Below are 21,044 nucleotides of genomic sequence, written 5' to 3'. Positions count from 1 at the left end.
ACGGGTGCCCCACACAGGCCAGCTCCCGCCCTTCAACAAAAAACAAACAAACCTGAAGAAACCCTGAGACTCACGGCTCCTACTGGCAGGAGGTGATCCCTGCTGCCCCCCACTGCCCTGTACCACATGGAGGGCTCTGCATGAGCCCCCCGAATCCCCGAGGCTGCACCAGGAGTGGTGAGTTCCCAGGCTTTTCTCCTTTGTTTGGGGTTTTTTTCTTAAAGAGCTGGAGCCCTGTCAGGCGGGGCAGCTGTTTGGGGGGGGGGGGTCGGGGGGCTTATGGCAGAGCCCCCCATACAGTGTGTGGCAGCAGGGATCACCCCTCTTCCTGCCCAGCAGCACCCGATGAGCACTGGGGCTTTTTTTTTATATTTATTTATTTTTTTTAAGTACTGGGAGCTGGGGCAGGTGGGGGCAGCCACGTGGGGATGTGGGTCGGGGGGGGGGGGAGCTGGCAGCTGTCCCCCCTATAGTCCCCTGTCCTCTTCCCCGCCTCTAGTACTTACCAGCTTGGAGTGGCTGCAGCTTCTTGCTGTAGCCAGCGGGGCCTGTTTGGATCATCAAAACTCTCCGAATCTTTGCTGAAGATTCGGAGAGCTTCAAATTGATTCAGACCTCTTAATTGGTCCCCTGATTTGATTCAGAGATTCGGCCGCCGAATTGGGCTGACTCTCCTCCGAATCAAATCACCACCTGAAGCTTTTCACAGCCATAGTAGCTTGTCCCCATGCTTGATCACCCTCGTGTGTAAGTGTTTACACACCTAAAAAATACAAATATAATGTGGTACCCTGTAGCACCCTTAATGATCTCAAGGCACCTCAGGGTGCTGCAGCACTCCGATTTGAGGGAAACACTGGTTAGGAGGGAGGTAAAGGATCTGTATGCCACTCCTATCCTTGGGCTCCTAGGACTGGTTCAGCTCTGTCCCAAGTAAAAGCAACTTTAAGGTCAACTGCCATAGCCCCTATAAATTGCTGTGGCAACCAGGAATACCCAAGCCATGCCCTTCCTCTCCTTAGGAATGCAGGAGCTGTGTAGAGGACTGTGCATAAGTGTCCTGGACCACTCTGCAACGGTCAGATGCTCTCCCTGTGCTAAGGGAGTCTTTAGGACCTATTACATTGGTCTTTGGTCTCTTTACACTAGTAGAACTAGTATAAAACGATACCCACCATACTACTCCATTTGGCTCTGTTCCTGCCATTTTGTGAGATGCTGTCTCCTATCGTGTGCTGGGTACCCACATTCCTGTGAATTCAAGATCTGACAGGATAGAGCCCTGTAACTTTCAGAAAGTGCCTCTAACTCTGGGTTCAAGCATGTGAGGTGCACAGCGAGTTGATGGAAACAAAAGGGAAAATGTTTTGCTGCTTCTTAGCCAAAAGAAGTGTAAAGTAAATTGCAAAGTGTTTAAAAAAAAAACAACCAAAAGTGTCTTCACATGCAATGGTTACAGAAAGCTGAAAGGCTATAAAATGAGGGCAGACCCAACTGGGAATACTGAGAGAAAAAGAAAAGGTAATTAGCCTCCTTTTTCCCATCCACAGTTCCCCAGTGTGAATGAAAAATAGTTCAGGTGAAAAGTTTTATAATGGTTTGTGAGGGCTAAATTGGAGCAGACTGTGTAAGTGAGGACTGCCTGTTCCAAGATGTTGATGGGCAAGAAATCTGGCTTTTTCCAGATGAGCTAGTCTTATCTTCCGTGCACAAAAAGTCAGAGGAGGCAGGAGGGTTTCTGCTGCTGCAGTTGAGGATCTGGGTTGCTAGGTTGGCAGAATGTTGTCGCACACCTTGGCCACCCCTATTCTGTTGTCACTTTAACTGGTTTGAAAAATGTGAATTGACCCATGTTGCAAATATAGTTCTGTTGAGCTGTGTTGGGAACATTGTATGAAGGCTGTTTATAACAGTAACAGAGTGCAGAGCAGTGCTCTCCAAACTTCCTTGACATAGCTTTGACCATGCGTGATCTTCTGGCCTTAATATCTTCTTCCTGCTGCCCTAGAGATGATTCTTTGTCCTTCTTCCTCCTGACAGTATGCAGCTTTGCTGGTGCACCTAAGGATATGCCATGCTGTTTGACTGCTCCATTTTGGAGCTTTGTACAGCTCTACCAGCTTATGACTGTCCCAACCTACACCAATTTTTTTCAAACTTCCTAAATTCATGGAACCCTCATATCGCTTCTGTTATGGCAGCCCTACCCATATCTGTGAAGCCAGGTGACCAGGCCCAGTAATGACAACATGCTACCTTCCAGCCTCTTTCATCTCTGCCCCCAGTCTCTGTGGAGTCCCTGATGACCAGGGATCATGGTTTCCCCAGTTTAAAAATGGCAACAATCTCTGATTTAAAGGGCCGGGCAGGGGGAAGGGAATCACAAAATCTCTGATTAAAATCCCCCAAATCTGCATTTTTCCATGATTAAAATGAAATACCGCTATATATCTAGGTATTAGTTGAACACAATGTTTCAATGAGATGCATTTACAATTTTAAACCAATTTGTAAGCACTGCCCGAGCTGGGCAGCAGCTCCAGGCCTCCCCAACTCCCTCCCTCCCTTTCTCACTATGGGGGCCTCAATCCCCTCCCCTTCCACCAGACTTGCCTGGAGAGCAGCTCCCTCAGGTTGCCTAGTGGCGGTGTGCATGTGTATTCACACACATGCACATGGTGCCCCTGCCTGACCACCCTTCTCCCATTCCCCCCAGCCCCTTGCAAGCTGGAACTCTGCCTGCCTACAAGGGGAAACCCACTGTTTCCCACATTTTTCTCCTTTAAAAGAGAAAATCCAGGGTTTACCACATTTTCTGTGGTGAATAGGAAACTCGGATCCCTGCTGATGACTTGCTGCAAAACCCAGGGTTCCATGGAACTGCTTGAAAACCACTGACCTACACTATGCTACTCTGTGTTGCCTGTAGTTGTGATCTGAACTCAGAATATCTCTAAAGCCCCAGCCTTAGAACACAAAAGACCTTTCCCTTACAGCTGAGGTCTAAATTAGAATCAGCACTTTAGAAAGGAGCTGGTACATTAGCTCCACTCTGTCACTAAATATAATACAGAATATCAGTGTTTAATAGGAAGTTAACTATTTGTCAAAGCACCTTTGGCACTATAAAAAGCAATATTAAAATTTAAACTCTGTTGGCTATTCCTCCTAAACTACTAGTATTTCAAGAAAGTTGCAGTCCTGAGCACATACCTGTGTAAACGTCCCCTTATGGCATTTAAAATGTATTTTAAATTTGCCAAGTTCATGTCTGCTTGCCATATGAAATGCCTATTGATGGACATAGCCCACATGGGTCTCTCCTATATAGCTGCCTGATAAGACACTCAGTGTAACTTTCCATTCATAGCATCTGTCAAAGTAGGCTGTTGCCTATAAAAGCTCTGCCTCTGAATCAGTTAGTTTCTAAGGCAACACCCTGCCCTGCTTTCTGCTCAGTGTAAATGTTTAACTTTAAGGCCTTTGTTAACAGATGCAGCTTACAGCACTTTACCTATGTTGATCTAAAGCTAACAGCAGGCCCATGGTATAGACACAGGGGAATAAGACCAGCTGCTGTCAGTACATTTACACCGGTGTAACTGCCTGTGTGTTGGGGGTAGTATCAATATAGTAGTGTGCAGGAAGAACATCGCACCCCAACTGGTATACCTATACTAGCACAAAATCTGTATGTAGACCAGGCCTAGCTATGTGTGTAACTAGCATTAAACTAAAACATAAAACACAGGGAGGCCAGACAGTTGTCTGTCTGTCTGTCTATATGAGGTTTGTAGCAAGAGTGGGAAGTAATATGTTAAAAAACAATCATTTCTGTCTATCTGCTGATGAGTAGCTTGAGGCAGTCTGGTTTCCTAGATGGAGTAGTACTCTGGGAAAACTGGGTCCTACTCCTAGCTCTTGCCACTTTTCTGTCCGATGATTTGTGGGCAAGTCACTACCTATCTTACTGCCTTTGTTTTTCCTATGCATAAAACAGGGATGATGGCATTAACTTGCTTCCTCCCCCTCTATGTGACACTGGTCAGGCTGCAGTTGGAGTACTGTGTCCAGTTCTGGGCACTGCACTTCAGGAGGGATGTGGACAACATGGAGAGGGTCCAGAGGAGGTCCACCTGCATGATCAGGGGTCAGCACGGCAGGCCCTATGAGGAGAGGTTAAGGGACCTGAACCTGTTCAGCTTCCACAAGAGAAGGCTGAGGGGGGATCTAGTGGCCTGTTACAAACTAGTCAGGGGGGACCAGCAGGCATTGTTCTTCCGAAATAATGGTCACAAGCTAGCAGAGGGTAGATTCAGACTAGACATCAGGAGGTGCTACTTCACTGTCAGGGCGGCTAGGATCTGGAACCAACTTCCAGCAGAAGTGGTGCTGGCTCCTACCTTGGGGGTCTTTAAGTATGAAATGTTCTGCATAATATTTTGTGCAAGTCTCTTCGTATAACAAGATTTCATTTAAAACACTCTGCTATTAAATCTTTAGAGAGAAATGAGGAGAGAGCAGTTTTGTGTTGTGAATTACAGGGTGTGGGAGTGGGCGTGACACTAACTGTACTTAGTTTATTGCTGACAATATATTTATTTTCTTGTTTATTCCTGGATTAGAATTTGTGAATAGGATCCCAGTAAACAGTCAGGCAAATAGTTACTTATCAAGTATTTAAAAGTGAAAGGTCTTATAATTTTTCTTAGTAATAACTGATTTCTTCCAGCTGGATTAGCAGCTCCCAGCTCTGGTCAGCACAGAGCAGGGAGTGTTTAGGTTTGTGCACAGTGAGTTATTGTCTCCTGTAATAGTGTTGACCAGTTGTTTCTTTTTCCTGGCCTGGGATCTGAAGAAGAGTGAAAATGTACATGCTCTGATCTAGTTAAAGCCTGTTAAAACCTTTTTAATAGTCTCTCATTTGTCAGTCATTGGAATGATGCAAAGTCACTGCTAGCATTGGCTCAGCACCAGCTATACCAAGCTGTATTTATTTCATTTTATGAAACAATCAGTATTTCTTGTGATGGAATCATCTTAAAAGATCATTTTTAATTAGTTTTCTGATGCCTTTGTTCCCAGCTGTGCAGTGTTGGTGAAACAGGTTGCATGCTGCAGCTGCATTTTTGCTTTGTGATGGTTAATGACCTTAAAAAAATGAATTCCAAGCAGCTGTTGATAGGCCAAGGGGAACAGAAAATAACTGCATACAAAGCACTTCAGTACAGCATCCTTCCACCAGTACTGTTGAGACAACACGAGAAGTGAGCATTAAGCACTGGTAATCCTGCTATCAGGCTGAAGAGACTTGGCTATAGCGCTGCTGAGCCCTAGGAGGGTTAGGCTGTGAAAGTGATGTTAGCTGTCTCTTTGCTGACCTTTCCAGGGACAAATCTTTCCTTTTTTTGCTTTCAAGGATTTTTGACTTTCAACTGTCAGGAGTCTTAATACATAGTCATTTGTCTGAAGCTGCTTTTTTTATCATTTACTTGGGTATTTTTCATGGGGATCTTTACCTTGTCATTTTCTTAGAGGATTTTTTCTAATAATTGAGGCAACATTGTATCTGGGTTAGAGCAAGGAAGGGGGAGCCAGGATTCCTGGGTTTGTCTCTAAATACAGCCTGCAGGCTGGACCTGTCCCGCCAAGCAGTTTCATCCAGCCTGCGGGTGTCCACCAATTGACTGTACCCCACCTAGCCCATGTGCTTCAACCCCACTCTTGTACATGGGAGGGCCCTGGCCAGCAAGCACAGCTTCTAGGCAGAGCCACTGCTGCAGTTGCTGAGGGACCTGCTCAGCTTCCCCAGCCTCCAGCAGCTCCTCCTCATGTCCATACAGCAGGTAGGGAAGTGGTGGTGGATTGGGGGAAGCTGTAGCTGGGCAGAAGCATAGGGCTGGGGCTAGCAGGAGTGCAGAGCCTAGGGTCTGCGCCCAGTGGGGCAGCGGGAATGAGGAGCTTGGGTAGGCAGGGTGTGGGGCTGGAGGGTGTGAGGGAGGGTGAAGTGGTGTGGGGACTCCCCCCCCCCCCCCCCCCCCCCCCCCCCCAAAAGGCTCACAACCTCTGCCAGCGGTAGCAGCAGGCAGCAGGCCCTTGGGGCGCTCATAACCCATGCATGTGTTGCCGCCCTGTGGCATACAGCTCCAGCCAGTTCCTGGAACTGAACATGGTGGTAAGGAGTGGAGCCAGGCTGGCTCACACACCCCTCCATGTGAACCGCTGCTATAAAGGCTGCTTGGCAGAACTTGAAGGCGAGGGACAGCACACAGTCTTTACTTCCATGCTGTCTCTCTTGAATTTTTTGCACTTTGACTCTGATGTTTCTCATGGCTGTCTGCACTGTTTTGTTTTGTTTTTTATGTTGTGGGTGAATCTCAGAACTAGGTGAAAGTGTGTGTGTGTGTAGGTCATACTAGCAAGAACATCTCCATAGGCCATGGTCCATGCACAAAATATGCTAGGACCTATTCTGCTCCTCAGCTGAGATAGGAAATTCAACTGTTCTTAATGCCCATGTGTTTAAAAATGGAGCCTGTGATGGTGGTATTAATCCAGAGGTGGGCAAAATATGGCCCATGGGCCAGATCTGTCCCGCAAGGCCAATCTATCTGGCCTGTGGGGCCCCTAAAAAGATTTAGAAAATTAATATTTATCTGCCCTTGGTTCCTGTCAAAAATGACAGAAACCAAGGGCAGTAGGACCCAGGGGAAGCCTGGTGGGCTCCCGCAACAGCAGGGCCTGCCCAGCCCTGCCCCCCCAGCCGGAAGCCTGGGACCAGATGGCTGCCCCAGCACAGGAACTTCAGTTAAGGGGTGGGGGAGGGCAGGGAGGACCCTGGGCAGGGAAGGGCCCTACCTCATGGCCCGTGCTCCCTGCTGTAGTCTCTCGCAGCCTGCATGGGGCTGTCCAGAGCAAGCACAGGCAGCCCCACATGGGCTGTGAGTGGCTGCAGCAGGGAGCGCCGGGCATGGGGCAGAGGAGGAGCTGCTTTTTCCCCCGTGCTCAGCACCGGCTTGTAACCCAGCCCTGTGCTGACTCTGGGCTTGCTAGTCCGGGCTGCACTCAGCGGGAGCAGCTGCGGCCCCACCCCCTCCCGTTTGCCGCACTGGGTGGTGTTTGCTGCTGCTGCCCACCCGGAGCTTGCACACTGGGACAAGTCCCGGAGGACTGGAAAAGGGCTAATGTGGTCCCCATTTTCAAAAAGGGGAGGAAGGAGGACCCGGGCAACTATAGGCCAGTCAGTCTCACCTCCATCCTTGGTAAAGTCTTTGAAAAAATTATCAAGGCTCACATTTGTGAGAACCCGGCAGGGCAAATTATGCTGAGGGAAAACCAGCACGGGTTTGTGGCGGACAGATCGTGCCTGACCAATCTAGTCTCTTTCTATGACCAGGTTATGAAACGCCTGGACACAGGAGGAGGGGTGGATGTCCTATACTTAGACTTCAGGAAGGCCTTCGATACGGTATCCCACCCCATACTGGTGACCAAGTTAAGAGGCTGCGATGTGGATGACTACACAGTCCAGTGGGTGGCGAATTGGCTAGAGGGTCGCACCCAAAGAGTCGTGGTGGATGGGTTGGTCTCAACCTGGAAGGGTGTGGGCAGTGGGGTCCCGCAGGGCTCGGTCCTTGGACCGATACTCTTTAATGTCTTCATCAGTGACTTGGACGAGGGAGTGAAATGTACTCTGTCCAAGTTTGCAGATGACACAAAGCTATGGGGAGAAGTGGACACACCGGAGGGCAGGGAACAGCTGCAGGCAGACCTGGATAGGTTGGACAGGTGGGCAGAAAACAACAGGATGCAGTTCAACAAGGAGAAATGCAAAGTGCTGCACCTAGGGAGGAAAAATGTCCAGCACACCTACAGCCTAGGGAATGACCTGCTGGGTGGCACAGAGGTGGAAAGGGATTTTGGAGTCCTAGGGGACTCCAAGATGAACATGAGCCGGCAGTGTGACGAAGCCATCAGAAAAGCCAATGGCACTTTATCGTGCATCAGCAGATGCATGACGAATAGGTCCAGGGAGGTGATACTTCCCCTCTATAGGGCGCTGGTCAGACTGCAGTTGGAGTACTGCGTGCAATTCTGGGCGCCACACTTCAAGAAGGATGCGGATAACCTGGAGAGGGTACAGCGAAGGGCAACTCGTATGGTCAAGGGCCTGCAGACCAAGCCCTACGAGGAGAGACTAGAGAAACTGGACCTTTTCAGCCTCCGCAAGAGAAGGTTGAGAGGCGACCTTGTGGCTGCCTTTAAGTTCATCACGGGGGCACAGAAGGGAATTGGTGAGTATTTATTCACCAAGGCGCCCCCGGGGGTTACAAGAAACAATGGCCACAAGCTAGCAGAGAGCAGATTTAGACTGGACATTAGGAAGAACTTCTTCACAGTTAGAGTGACCAAGGTCTGGAACGGGCTCCCAAGGGAGGTGGTGCTCTCCCCTACCCTGGGGGTCTTCAAGAGGAGGTTAGATGAGTATCTAGCTGGGGTCATCTAGACCCAGCACTCTTTCCTGCTTATGCAGGGGGTCGGACTCGATGATCTATTGAGGTCCCTTCCGACCCTAACATCTATGAATCTATGGGCAGCCCAGAGCTGGCACGGGGCCCAGGCTGGCAGGCGGGGGTGGGTTACAAGCTGGTTCTGAGTGCAGGGAAAACCAGCCCCTTGTCTGCCCCATGGCCAACGCCCCATGCTGCAGCCGCTCGCAGTCCATGTGGGGCTGCCTGTGCCTGCTCAGGACAGCCCCACATGGGCTGCAACCGGCTGCAGCAGGGAGCACCGGCCATGGGGCGGGCGTGAGGCTGCTTTTCCCTGCACTCAGCACCAGCTCCTCTTCCCTGCCAGAGAACAGGGGGTCAGAGCTGTGTGCTGCCCCCCACCTGTACTGCAGGGCTGGGGGGCACTGGGAGTGAGCAGGTGCGGGAGCCAGCAGGAGCACGGGGCCCACACTGGTGCCCTGGGGCCAGCACTGGTGGGGCCCAGAGCAGGGTGGCAGGGGTACAGGGTCCCGGCCGGCAGGGGCTCTGTGGAGCCGGGCCTGGTCCCCCCTCTCCCTGCTGATGCAGTGCAGTCCAGCTCCACAGACCCCTGCTGGCCTGTGCCTCGCTTTGGGCCCCACCGGTGCTGGCCCTGGGACACTGATCCCAAGATGGTGACCAGGGGGTGGGGCACCTGTCAAGGGGTGGGGCTACCCATGTGGCCCTCAACAGCTTGCCAAAACTGGGTAAGTGGCCCTTGGCCCTCCACCCAAAATAATTGCCCGCCCCTGTATTAATCTGTGCCTGACATTTGCTGCTGGTGGGGCTCCTCAGGGAATTCCAGCTAATTGCTGCAGAAAGGCAACAAATTTATTCTAATGAAATTTATGAAGGTACAGTAACTGTTGGTGTATAATTACTGTGTGGTATGAGCATTGTTTCTGAGGGCCACGTTGGCTTGCATGTTCTGGATGTTTGACATAGTAATGCTAGTGTCCAAAGCTTGTGTTCCTTCCTGAATTTTTTTTTTCCCTTTTCAATCTAATCAGCAAGCACTTTTAAATATACATAGCTTGAAATTGACTTCACTCTGCATGGCAGCCACTGCTTTGAAAGGCAAGCGATTAAGCTGAAATGAAAATGGAAATAATCTCATTTTATGAATTTAAAGCACAAGGCTGAAGAAGAGGCATTTAACTTTAGTTTTCTTTGATCATTTTTTTTCCACTGTGTTTGAGTTTCAGAGAGGATGCTAAAAATCTTTTTGCTTCCCTCCTTCGTCCCCTCCAATACCTCTTTGCTTTGTGTTGGACTTACTGTGGTTGTACTCAACAAAATGACTCGGTCAGTGGCATTGAGGGATCCTGTACCTATTCTGTCTAGAGGTGTACTAATACATCAGTCCATATCAGATCGGCACTGAAAGAACGAAAATTTACATTATTGGCAATCGGTTTCTTTTGGCTGGTATAGTCAGTTATGTCACTGATAAATGCTGTGTGTATGAGCGCAGCTGCAGCATGCATGCAGCCAGGAGTGCAGCCAGGCAGTGTACCAGTGCATCTGTCCGCTAAGTCTGTAGGGCGGAAGGGGCACGGGGTGGGCAGATTGAGGCCCCCACGATGAGGGAGAGTGGGGCAGGGGCAGGTGCTGCCCAGCCAGGGTAGAATGAGCCATGGGATGGAGCTTTGGGTGGCTCATCCAGGGGGCATAGGAGGGTTGGGAGGGCGGGCACTGTGTCCTGTCTGCACCCCTGGAGGATGCATGGGGGCATGTGTGGCAGAATGCTACTTCTGTCTCCCCAAAAACTGCTACGTGACAATTTGGTTAACATGGTCACTGTGAAGGGCAGACTCCTCAGCCCCATCTCTTCATGTAACCCTGAGTTGTAACCTGAGCTAGATACATTCCTGAGGGAGCGGGGGGAAACCTGCTCCCTCTGCCTACATGACTGGCATCATACCTGGCTGGGGGCTTAAGCTCCCTATTGTTCTAAGCAGTGCCAACCTGACTGGGAGGGGGCTAAGGACTCTGCCAGTCTACCCAGCAACCAGTGATGCATTTCAAATTGGTTGGCTGGCAGCCAACAGGTACTGGCCTCCATTGGACCAGGTAAATGAGGTCATAAGGTTAAAAACTGCCCAGGAGAAGGGGTGGTAGCCATGATGGAAAAACTCAGAGAGAAGCTGGACCATCTGAAACTTGCTCTCTCTGGAAACACAAGATCAGTGAACTGCCTCCCTCCAATGGGAATAATCTAGAGGCAGGTGGAGATACTTGTGAGTGAGCTACTGGAGATCTAACTAGATATATCGCTTGCAGTAACTCAGATGCGCGATCAAAGGCTACCCAGCCATCCTGTTTGCTCTATGGGATTTCTCTGATATTGCTCTACCCTGTACCCTATTCCAAACCTACTCCTTGTAAACAATAAAGTTCTTCTTTTTACCTAACATGGGAGATTTATTGGGAGAGGGTCTAGATTATGCCTTGGGGTCCCCTTGGTTTGGCTAACTAAGGGAGACCGCTATTTGTGCTTCAGACTGAGGGGAGCACCCCAAGTTCTTGCAGCGGGTCAAGTACCCTTAAGGACTACTAGGCCTGTGTTTCCCAGGGGGCACAGGGCCAGGATCAGTCCAGACCCTGGGTGGTGGTTGCGTTAGCCCCAGGCTAGCGGGTGTGCTCTAGGAAGGGGGTTGGCTAGGTGTGAGGAACTCAGAGCCTGGAAGGTGGTCATGAGCAGTGAGGTGGGTGGATCAATGTAAGAGCAACCCCTGCTGGCTGGCCACACCATATGCCCCCCAGATTTGTGCGTGGGGCAAGGGTGGGCTGCCCACTTGGGGCCAGGGGCTGTGTCAGCCTTTTCCCAGCGGGGCAGCTGGGCTGGGGCAGTGCTTGAGGTGGGGGCGGGGCAGAAGGCGGGGGCTATGGGGTGGGATATGGCCACCCCACAGCTGCCTCTCCCAGCACTGCTGCCCAACCTACCCCTGCCTTTCTGAGTGCAGCCCCAGCCCAACGCCCTTGCTGGGAAGAGGCTGGCACAGCCCCTGGCCCCAAGCCCACAGCCTGCTATCACCCCCCACACACATCAGGGGGGCACATGCCCCCCATGCCTCCCCTGGGGATGTGCACAGTGGTGGAGAGTCCCATCCCATCCATCTGTCCATCCGTGTCCCGTCCTGTCCCGTCCCGTCCCGTGTCATCCGTCCATCGTCTCCCCCACCCCCGCAGACATCACCTTTGGCTCTGTCCCACACCCCACCCCACCCAGACAGCCTCTGCCTCTGCCCCAGCCCCATTCCCTTGCTCACCATGGGAGCCTCAGTCTGCCCCTCCCACACCCCTTCCCTCCCCCCATCTCTTCCCCCCTGCACAGGCTTACCACCAGATCCTACTTTCCAAGCTGCCGGCCTGCATATCGGCTATCAGATAGATATCAGCCGATTATAGCTGGTTAATAATTGGCCATCGGTATCAGTCAAAAAAATCTTTATTGGTGCACCCCTAATTTTGTCTCAGTTACTGAGTCAACTGTGTTTTATTAGCAAGTAGAAAGCATTTTTCTCATTGTCAACCTTGCAAACTAAGGATCTGAGAGTCCAGCTCAGTTTCCTCTTGTATATCAGCTGTAATAAATGTTTCTACAGGCCAGATTCTGCCCCCTGTCACACATGTGCCTTAGGTTTCCATCAGTGTGATCTAATGCAACTGATTGGAACTTAGCTAACAACTGCAGACTACAGGGTGAAATCCAGCTCCTCTGCTATTGCTGTGTGTTGGTACAGCAGGGCTATGAGGGCTAAGAAGTCAGTGGTTGTGGGTCTGAATTCTCACAGGGAAGCAGGTCCTAGGATTAAGAGAACATTTTTAAAGTTACTTTTGAGTAGTACTGACGTTTGCATCAACCTGAAAATGATTCTTCCAACTTTTCAAGTATGCAGATGCAGGCAAAGTGGTCAGTGATAGTGAAGACATGCAAGTTGGAATTGACTGCTCCTCTTCCTTGTCTGTGGCCAGACGTGGCAAAGATAAGCATAGCTTGGCTGCATGTATCATTTGGAACAAGCAGCTATTCTCTGGGTATTTCAGTCTGTGGACATGGACTTTGCTAGGCTTTAGGGTAGGGGAGGGCAGTTATTTTGGCTGGAGGGCCACTTAGGGAGTTTGTGAGCTGTCAGGACTGGGTCAGCACCTCCTGCCCCATCCCCCCCCCAGCAGCTCACCAAAACATCCTAAGAGGCTCCTGCATGCAGCCGGGCGGTTAAGCTAGGGTTGTGGTTGGGAGGGAGCAGCATCTGAGATGTGGCCAGGTCTGGGGCTGGGACTGGGATCACATTGATGACAGTACAGGGCTAGGGGCTGGGGTAGAGCCATGATCCACTCCCCTCATGCCCCTGCAATGGGTGCCAGTTCCACAGGCAGGGGCATGCAGGGAGCAGATTGCAGCTATGCCCCATCCCTGTGCTGTCACTGCCCAGTGATCCTGGGGTCTCTGTGGAGACCAGCTGGGACTTACAGGGGCAGGGCTCGTGGCTAGGAGGACTGGATGGGCCTGCGGGTGGGGAGCTGCCTCTGGGAGTGGGACAGGCGGGGGGTTGAAGCCAGTGCTGAGATTTTGGGCCAGTGACAATATAGGGCTAGGGCCCAGGGTAGAGCCACAATCCACTCCACGCACGCCTCTGCCTGCAGAACGAGCAGCCATTGCAGGAATGTGTGGGCAGCAGAACACGGCTCCCCAGCCCCCTGCAGCCCCATCCCAGCTGCCCAGCTGTGTGCCCTGCTCGCATGGGTCCAGCACTTCCCACTGCTCCTGGGCAGTGGGGCTGGATCCAAAAGCAACAGCCAGAAGTAGACACTGCTGGGGCTGCCAGGAAACAAAGTCTGGCTGTCACGCTGCCCCAGCCCAACTGCATGCCTGGGAGCAGTGGGACCTGTTGCATGTACCACAGGGCCGGGCAGGCCTGAGGGACCCACTGTAGGCCAGATCTGGCCCTTGAGCCATTTTTGCCCAGGCCTGCTTTAGGGTTTACTTTTTTAAGGACTGAGATTTCTAGCTTCACTAAGCAGGGAACCTCATTAGTAGCTGCTCTGCATCTTATTTTCTATGTTGCTGGAGGCAGGTCAGCAACAATGAAACGGGTAAAGTAGCTGTGTTAATTATTAATAATTAAATGGTTTTCTGGGAATTTTTGTTCCAATATTTGTATTTCTTTCCCTACAGCAATATTGATTTGAAGTTTGATATGTTATATCCTCTAGACCAGTGGTTCTCAACCTTTTTTAGACTCATGGCCCCCTTCACCCCTGACTTGCAGCCCCCTGGCTCTGCCAGTGCCCCTCAATCCTGACCCACTGTCTCTTGCACACAGCCCCTCCCCCAGTCTGTTACTCACCGTGCTGCTGGTGGTGCAGCTGGCGTGGGGTCCCGGCAGCAGCTGCAACTGCAACAAGTCTCACCACCCCACTCTGCCCCCCATGTCGGGTCCTGCCCATTGGGCCACAGAGGTGGCTTCTGCCTGTGCCAGTCTGCAGCCCGATGCCCACTGTGGGCATAGAAATCTGGGAGGATACCCCTACTCCTCCACACATCTTCCCACCCCGCCTTGCCTGCCCCCCCCATAGATTTACCTGTGGGGAGCTGCAGGAACAGCAAAGCGTGGGAGGCCTGCAGGCAGGAGTACAGCATGGTGCCATGGCAGGTGCCACTGCATGAGAAGGTGCACATGAAGAGCTCGCTGGGTTGCTGCACTGACAGCACCGTGTAGCCTACTGCCTGCTGCTGCAGCTTGTGCAGCACTGGGCTCAGATAGCAGAAGCCCAGTGTGAAGAGCCCAAGCCCCCCTGCCTGGAACCAGCCAGTGCCTGAGCACTGCTTTCCTGTCTCCTCATCCCTCAGGCACAGCCCCCTAGGGGGCTTCAGATCCCCAGTTGAGAACTGCTGCTCTAGACCCAAAACAAAAATATTATCTAGAAAAAGGTAGCAAACTTCTGCATTCACCATTTAAGTTAGAACGTTCTCCTACTAGACAGGTTCTTTGCTGTAGCATTGATCATGGGGATTATAGGTGTTACCAGCCCCTATGTTGTGTGGGTAGGGGAGCAGCTGGAGCACAAGAATTACATCATTGAGCAGCAAATGGAGAAACCAGTCCAATTAAGAGACCAGATTCTCCTCTAGTGATCTATTTGGGGTTCTCAGTGACTTCGAGTAGCTACAGGTCTGCTTAAATGTATAAACATTTCTATTCATTGTATAAATCCCTTTAACTGTGTCTTTTTTCTTTATCACATGGATTTGGAAGGTTTGTAATCAAAATGGAATCCACATAGCCATTCAGCACAGAATAGTTGATGGAAGGGGAATTAGTACAGTGAACATTGTCTGCAAGTGCCAAATATTTCCTGTACTCACTTGCTAGGTCTTTGATTACCTCTCTGTCCATACATCTGCTTTAACAGGTGGCGCTCTCTCTCTTGTCCCCCCACAACAGAGTGACTAAAGAAGTAGATGCTGCCTCAAAAGAAGCCAAATCTTTTCTGGAACAGCAAGAGAAGGAGAAAACTCAGACAGCAATTCCAGCTTCTCTTCCTACAGTCTCTGGGTGAGTACATACATTTCCACCCTCTCCCTCCCCACAAGGTGTTATAGTTTGTGTAGGGTGTCCCACTTAGTAAGCAGAAGTTCGTTCTGCACCATCTGAGGCAGCGTAAGTTTTGCCTTGATTTTAATGGGAACAGAATTGAGATGTAAAGGCCTGATTCTTTGAGGTGCCTAGGCCAGGGGTGGGCAATTATTTCGGCTGGAGGGCCGCTTCATGAGTTTTGGTGAGCTGTCAAGGGCCGCGTGGGTAGCTCGGCCCCTTGACAGTTGCCCCGCTCCCTGGTCATCATCTTGTGTCCGGAAGTCCCACCTCTTAATCCCTCCCTGCCCTTTGCCACCAGAAGTCCCTCCCTTTACCCCTAGAAGTACTCCTTTTGGGAGGGGGTGGTGTGGCCTTGGAACTGAAAGTTACACCCTGTCACATGGTCTGTCAGGGATGGGCAATGTTTTTTGGCCAAAGTGCCGAAAAAAACACAATGTCTACCTTGTAAGGTACTGGAGTGCTGGCATGCCAAAAAACAAGCAAAACTGGGGGTGGGGGGGTAGGTATATGGCAGAAAGCACTGAATTATTAATATAGTTTGTAGCAGGGCACTAAGGTGCCTGCTACTGAGAGAGCCAGGAAGACTCCTCAGGTGCCGGTTGCTGGTGCAACTAGAGGGAGCTAGTGATCCGCACCTGCCTAGCCAGCTGACAAGAAGGGGCAGGGCCTGGCTCCTATATAAACCACAGGCAAGAGGCCAGGCGACAGTTCCCTACCAGCAGCCAAGGCAGAAGGAGCTCCCTGCCAGAGAAAAAAGATAAGCCGAGCCAGGATGCTAGAGCAGCGTTGGTCACCGCAGGGGGATAGAGACCCCTGGTAGGCCTGAGCGCAGTTTGGCTGGAGGCTTATGTTTGTGTTGTAGCCCAGGGGCTTGTGTTTATGTTGCTGTTTGTTTATGACCGGTGGTTTGGATGAGGCTATAAGGGGATGGAGGAGGCCTCATAGGGGACTCACAATAGTGTGGGGACCCCAGCACCAGTGAGGGCGCTGCATACAGGGTACATAGACCCCAGACCCAGAGAGGGACAGTTGAGAAGCCCAGAGAAGGGGGGCATTGTTGAGCAGCCCCAGTGCAGGCGTGGTGAGCCCTAGAGAAGGGGGCCGCCTTGTGGTGAGCCTGAGAGACAGGGCGGCGTACGGAGAAGGCCCCGAGAGACAGGGCACGAAAAGAGAGAGAGAGAGAGAGAGACGGGGCTACAGAGAGCCCAAGTGCCATAGAGGACGTGAAGATGGAGAGAGGGACAGAATAACGTCCATTTACATCTGCGAGGCTTGGGGTGTGGTATTGGGGTGGTACGAGCCACGCATAGCCCATAAGGCTTGGGTGCATGGGACACCCATGACAGAAGAACTGGGGCCAAGAGGACAGAAGGTAGCCTCCTTATATAGAAAATCAAAGACGTGGCGGGCGAGAATTGGAGGGTGCAAGAAGGCCGCTTGGCACGGTGAAGGAGGCGGCAGGGGAGAGCACAGCGACCCTGATGTCCCTCCTGTTACATAGTTAATAATCATAAACATTTCTTTTTGTGGTAAATATCAGGTTTTCTAAAAATTCTAAACCTGGTGACAATAAAACTTCATAGAGGGGGAGAGAGAGGCGCAGGGGGAGGCACTGTGGGTAGGCTGGCCTGGCCAGGCCAGGCCCTTGGGAAGGTGGCAGCAAGAGGAGAGGGGGGGCTGGGAAGGGAGTGGGGGCTGCCTCAGAGCTCCACAGACTCAGGCTGCAGCTGGGCCCACAGTGGCACTGAAGGTAGAGCCTGGCCTGGCCTGGCCCACACAGCTCAATGGGATGGGGTGCAACTGCCCCTGCCCCCAAGAGGATGCTGCCTGGTGGGGGTAGGACACCATGCTTGGGGGGCTTCCAGCTTAGCCTTTGTGCCCACTGGGCACAGTGCAAGTGGGGCAGAGTCCCCCAAGCTGTGGCAGGAGCCTCCGGGGCTCTGGGAACAGCTGTGCACTTACCTCCATCGGCCTGGCCCATCCGGTCCCAAGTGGCACATGGCTCAGCCGTCACTTCTCCTTGCCAGTGCCGACTTGGCTGGACCCGTTGCATTCCAAACAGCACGCAGGGAAGCAGCAGCTGGGCCAGCTTTGCTACATGCTGCTTGGGATGGGCCCGGCCGGGTTGGAACTGGCAAAGAGAAATGCCAGCTGAGCCGTGTGCCACTTCCTCAGCACAGGCTCAGCCATGGCTTTGTCTCTCTGGTGCCAACCCAGCCGGGCCCAGCCCAGTCTGTCCCAAGCAGCATGGGGAAGCTGCATGTAGCTCAGCTGGCTCAGCCACCACTTCTCCTCACCGGTGCTGCCCCAGCCAGGCTTGTCCTGTCCCGAGTGGCATGCAGCAAAGCCATCCCAGATGCTGCTTCCCTGCATGCTGCTCAGAATGCGATGGGCCTGGCCAAGTCGGCACCAGCAAGGAGAAGCAGTGGCTGAGCCATGTGCCGCTTGAGAGTGGCCAGGACAGGATGGCAGAGATAAGTGGAAGCTGCAGCTTTGCCACATGCCTCTCAGGCCAGTACCAGGGAAGCTGTGGCTTAGCTGGTCCCGAGTGGCACATGGCTCAGCCACCACTTCTCTTCACTGGTGCTGACCTGGCCAGGCCCATCCCAACCTGAGTGGCACACAGCAAAGCTGGGCCAGCCACTGCTTCCCTGTGTGCCACTCAGGACAAACTGGGTCCAGTCGGGAAGGCACTGGCAAGAAGTGGTGGCTGAGCCGTGCCTCCTGGGACCGGCCAGCGGAGGTAAGGGAAGGAACAGCTGAGCTGCGTACCGCTCTGGCCAGGCCAGGCTGATCCTGAGCAGCGCTCAGCTGGCTGAGCCTCCTCCTCTTCTCGCCGCTGCCAACCTGGCTGGGCCTGTCCCATCCCAAGCAGCATGCAGGAAAGCCGGACCAGCCACTGCTTCACCGCGTGTCGCTTGGGACAAGATGGGCCCGGCTGGGTTGGCACCAGTGAGGAGAACTAGCTGAGTGGCATGTGCTCCTGAAGCCCCTGTCCCCCACCCTGTGCTGCTCCCCGTGGCCCCCGCTGCTCCTCGTGTCGTGTGTGTCCGTCCGTCTGTTATCCAGTGTGTCGTCGTCCCCCCCCCCTCCCCCCGGGGCCAGGCTGGAAGCGGGGGAGGGGGGAAGCACCACAGGGCTGTTCCAGTGGTGTTGTGTTTCCCCTGCCCCCCACCCCTTCCAATCTTGCCTTACTGCCCACTTGGAATGGGGGGGGGGGTCGCAAGGCCAGAAGCTGCAGAGGCTTCTGGTTTGGGGCTGAGGGTAGGATGTGGAAGGGGGGCTGGGGGCGGGGTGGAACTGGGCTGGCCTTGCTGCTCAGCCACAGGATCCTGTTGGGTCCTGCTGCTGCTGGCTGCCTGTCATCTTTGACAGGCAGCGTGAGGTAGTTAAGAATTAATTTTCAAAAAAATTTTAGAGGCCCCGCGGGCTGAATAGAATGGGCTGCCAGGCTGGATCTGGCCCGCGGGCCATATTTTGCCCACGCCTGGCCTAGGCATGTGCAACTCTCCTTGTCTCAGTAGTTCTCAGGGTCACATCTAAATTCCCTGCGTCTCCCAGTAAGTGATGTTACTATTGACCTTTTTGTTCTGAACACCTCATTGGGCATTTCTGGATTATGAGCGGCAGGGGGCGCAGGCCTAGTATTAAGTACAGACCATCTGATAGGCAGACAGAGTTCTTTGGGTAAATTTGGTATCTTTTATTAGACCAACTAAATAATTGGAAAAATCGTTTTTTGCAAACTTTTGGGCGCACACACCCTTCTTCAGGCATAGGGAGAGTCTGCTGGTATTTTGTGTTCTCCATGGTGGAATAGGAGACAATATGCAAAATGCAGTTCTGTGAAAATGCAAATGTGAGGCAGTGAGGATCAGAGGTGATTGGGGACAATAGGTGTGAGGCAGGTAGGTGTGGGGGAAGGGCAGTGAACATTGACCTGGTGATGGAACATAGCTGGTAAAATGCAGACAGGTTATCTGGGATTATCAGATGTCAGGCAGGTTATAATGTGCCATAAATCCAATGTCTATATTTAGTTCATGGCTTTTTGTATCCAGTAGATTTATGAAATGAAGTTCATAGGCTCATCTATGAAAGGTGTTTTATAAATTCCCTTTGAGAATTAGAACCAAGAGCTTGGAGAGAGAGTGGTTGTCTTGTGAGAAGTGTGCACGCACAAGTAGTTGGGTATTCTTATCTTTGATAGATTTTCAGCGCACGTTCATTCTGGTGCACAGTTGTTGTTTGGTCTCTCCTACATTTTTTCCATCAGGTCATTTGGTGCACTGGATGAGATGTATTACATTTTTGGAGGTGCAGGGTGTAACATCCAGGAATGGTGAGGGTTCTGTTGTGGGGTGTGGTTATTGTGTAGATGTGCTGGCAGGTTTTACATTTCTTGTCCCAGCATGGACTGGATCTGTTTGGTGTACTTTGGGCCATAGAAGGTTTTGTGCTTGCTTAAAGGCTAGGATGGGTGGTTCTGGAAAGATCTCTTAAGAATTGGGTCTTCTTCTAGTATGGGTTGCAGTTGTTTGAGGATTTTACAAATGGGTTCCAAGGAAGGATGGTATGTCATAACTAGTGGTGTGCAATTCGTGGGGATTTTCTTTTTGTACTGCAGCAATTCTTCACGTGGTATCTGGGTGGCTCTTTCAGAGGTGCAGTCCAGCTCTCCTTGTTGAGTGAAAGACCTTCTAAAAGGTCTGTCAAGATCTCTTACCTACTGACACAACACTTCATGTGAAATGTTCAGATGAAAGGAGTTTCTGATTTATTTTCAGGGGTTATTGCGCTGGTGATGTTGCTTGCATGACTCCAGCTGTTAAACTGCTTAAACTCTCATGGATAACTGAGATGATCCTAATGTTTGTCAAAAGTCTGATATTATCTTTAACATTCATCTTTACACTTGTCTTAAAGAAACTATGCTGACCTCCTTGCCAAACTCTGGAAAAACTGAAATGTTTTCAGTTCCAAAGAGCATTTTTTTCCTCTATCAAAGTCATCTTCACTTGTGTTCAGAGAGGCCTACAGAGAGTATGGTTTGTTCAGAAACAGCAGAACTTGAAAACCACTATATCAAATTATATCAGCCTGAGGGAGCTTTGAAGGAACAATTCCTTCGTGACTTAAGGCTGCTATTAGCTGAGGGAGCTTAAATTATTCACAGTCTACAGCTGGATTGTCAACCAGGTTAAATATTTCTACCTTAACTAAAGTGCAAGGTAAACATAACACAATGTGGACTTGTGGTGATCCTTAGAGGAATCTGCTACTGTGGATGAATGAATATACGTAGAAACCTGGCAGGCAAGGTTTTTTTGTTAGATGTGATATCTTTTATTAGACCAACTGAGTAGTTGGAAAAAAGTTCTTAGCAAGCTTTCGGGTGCAATCCCCCTTCTTCAGGCATAGGGAGTCTCTGCTGTTCTGAGATTCCAAGGAATGAGAGAAGCTAAAAGTGTGGTAGGAAGTCGGTATAAATGTAAATCGGTAGAGATAAGCAAGACAAAAGGTAAAGCAGGGGAGGGGAGGGGGAAGAGAGCAGGGGGAAGAGGGGAAAAAAGAGGTCAGAGGGAGATGACAGTACTAAAATACAAGGTGGAAAGAAGGCCATCTGTGAAAAAGGGAATAGTTGGAGATCAGGAAAGCAGGAATAAAAGAAGCTAGTGTTTTCCCTTTGACCTTTTTTGTCCCTTGTTTTTCTTCACCCTCCCTTCCCTTGCTTTACCTTTTTATTTTTCTAATTTCTAACCTTGTATATTTTCACTGACATTGTCACCTTTATAGCTTCTCTCATTCCTGCTTTCCTGATGTCCAACTCTTCCCTTTTTCACAGACCGCTTCCTTTCCACCTTGTATTTTAGCACTGTTGTCTCCCTCTAACCTCTTTTTTTCCTCTTTC

The 21,044-nt window shown here is 51.2% G+C and overlaps 1 protein-coding gene across 6 annotated transcripts in view; it reads left to right on the top strand.

The window, feature by feature from the left end:
* The window catches only part of CFDP1 (craniofacial development protein 1), a 255,468-nt gene that overhangs the window by 59,107 nt on the left and 175,317 nt on the right, over positions 1–21,044 (top strand). For all 6 annotated transcript variants that reach the window (XR_009455228.1, XR_009455227.1, XR_009455230.1 and 3 more), the window contains exon 5: positions 14,981–15,091. Coding sequence is in view for 3 of the 6 variants with exons in the window: in XM_059713733.1 (XP_059569716.1) it covers positions 14,981–15,091 (111 nt within the window). In the remaining 3 variants the exon portion in view is untranslated. The remainder of the gene's footprint in view (positions 1–14,980; positions 15,092–21,044) is intronic.

Source organism: Alligator mississippiensis, chromosome 10, assembly GCF_030867095.1.
Source record: "Alligator mississippiensis isolate rAllMis1 chromosome 10, rAllMis1, whole genome shotgun sequence".
Taxonomy (NCBI): Eukaryota; Metazoa; Chordata; order Crocodylia; family Alligatoridae; genus Alligator; species Alligator mississippiensis.
The sequence above is the reverse complement of the archived record's forward strand: the minus strand, read 5'-3'. Positions and strand labels throughout refer to the sequence as shown.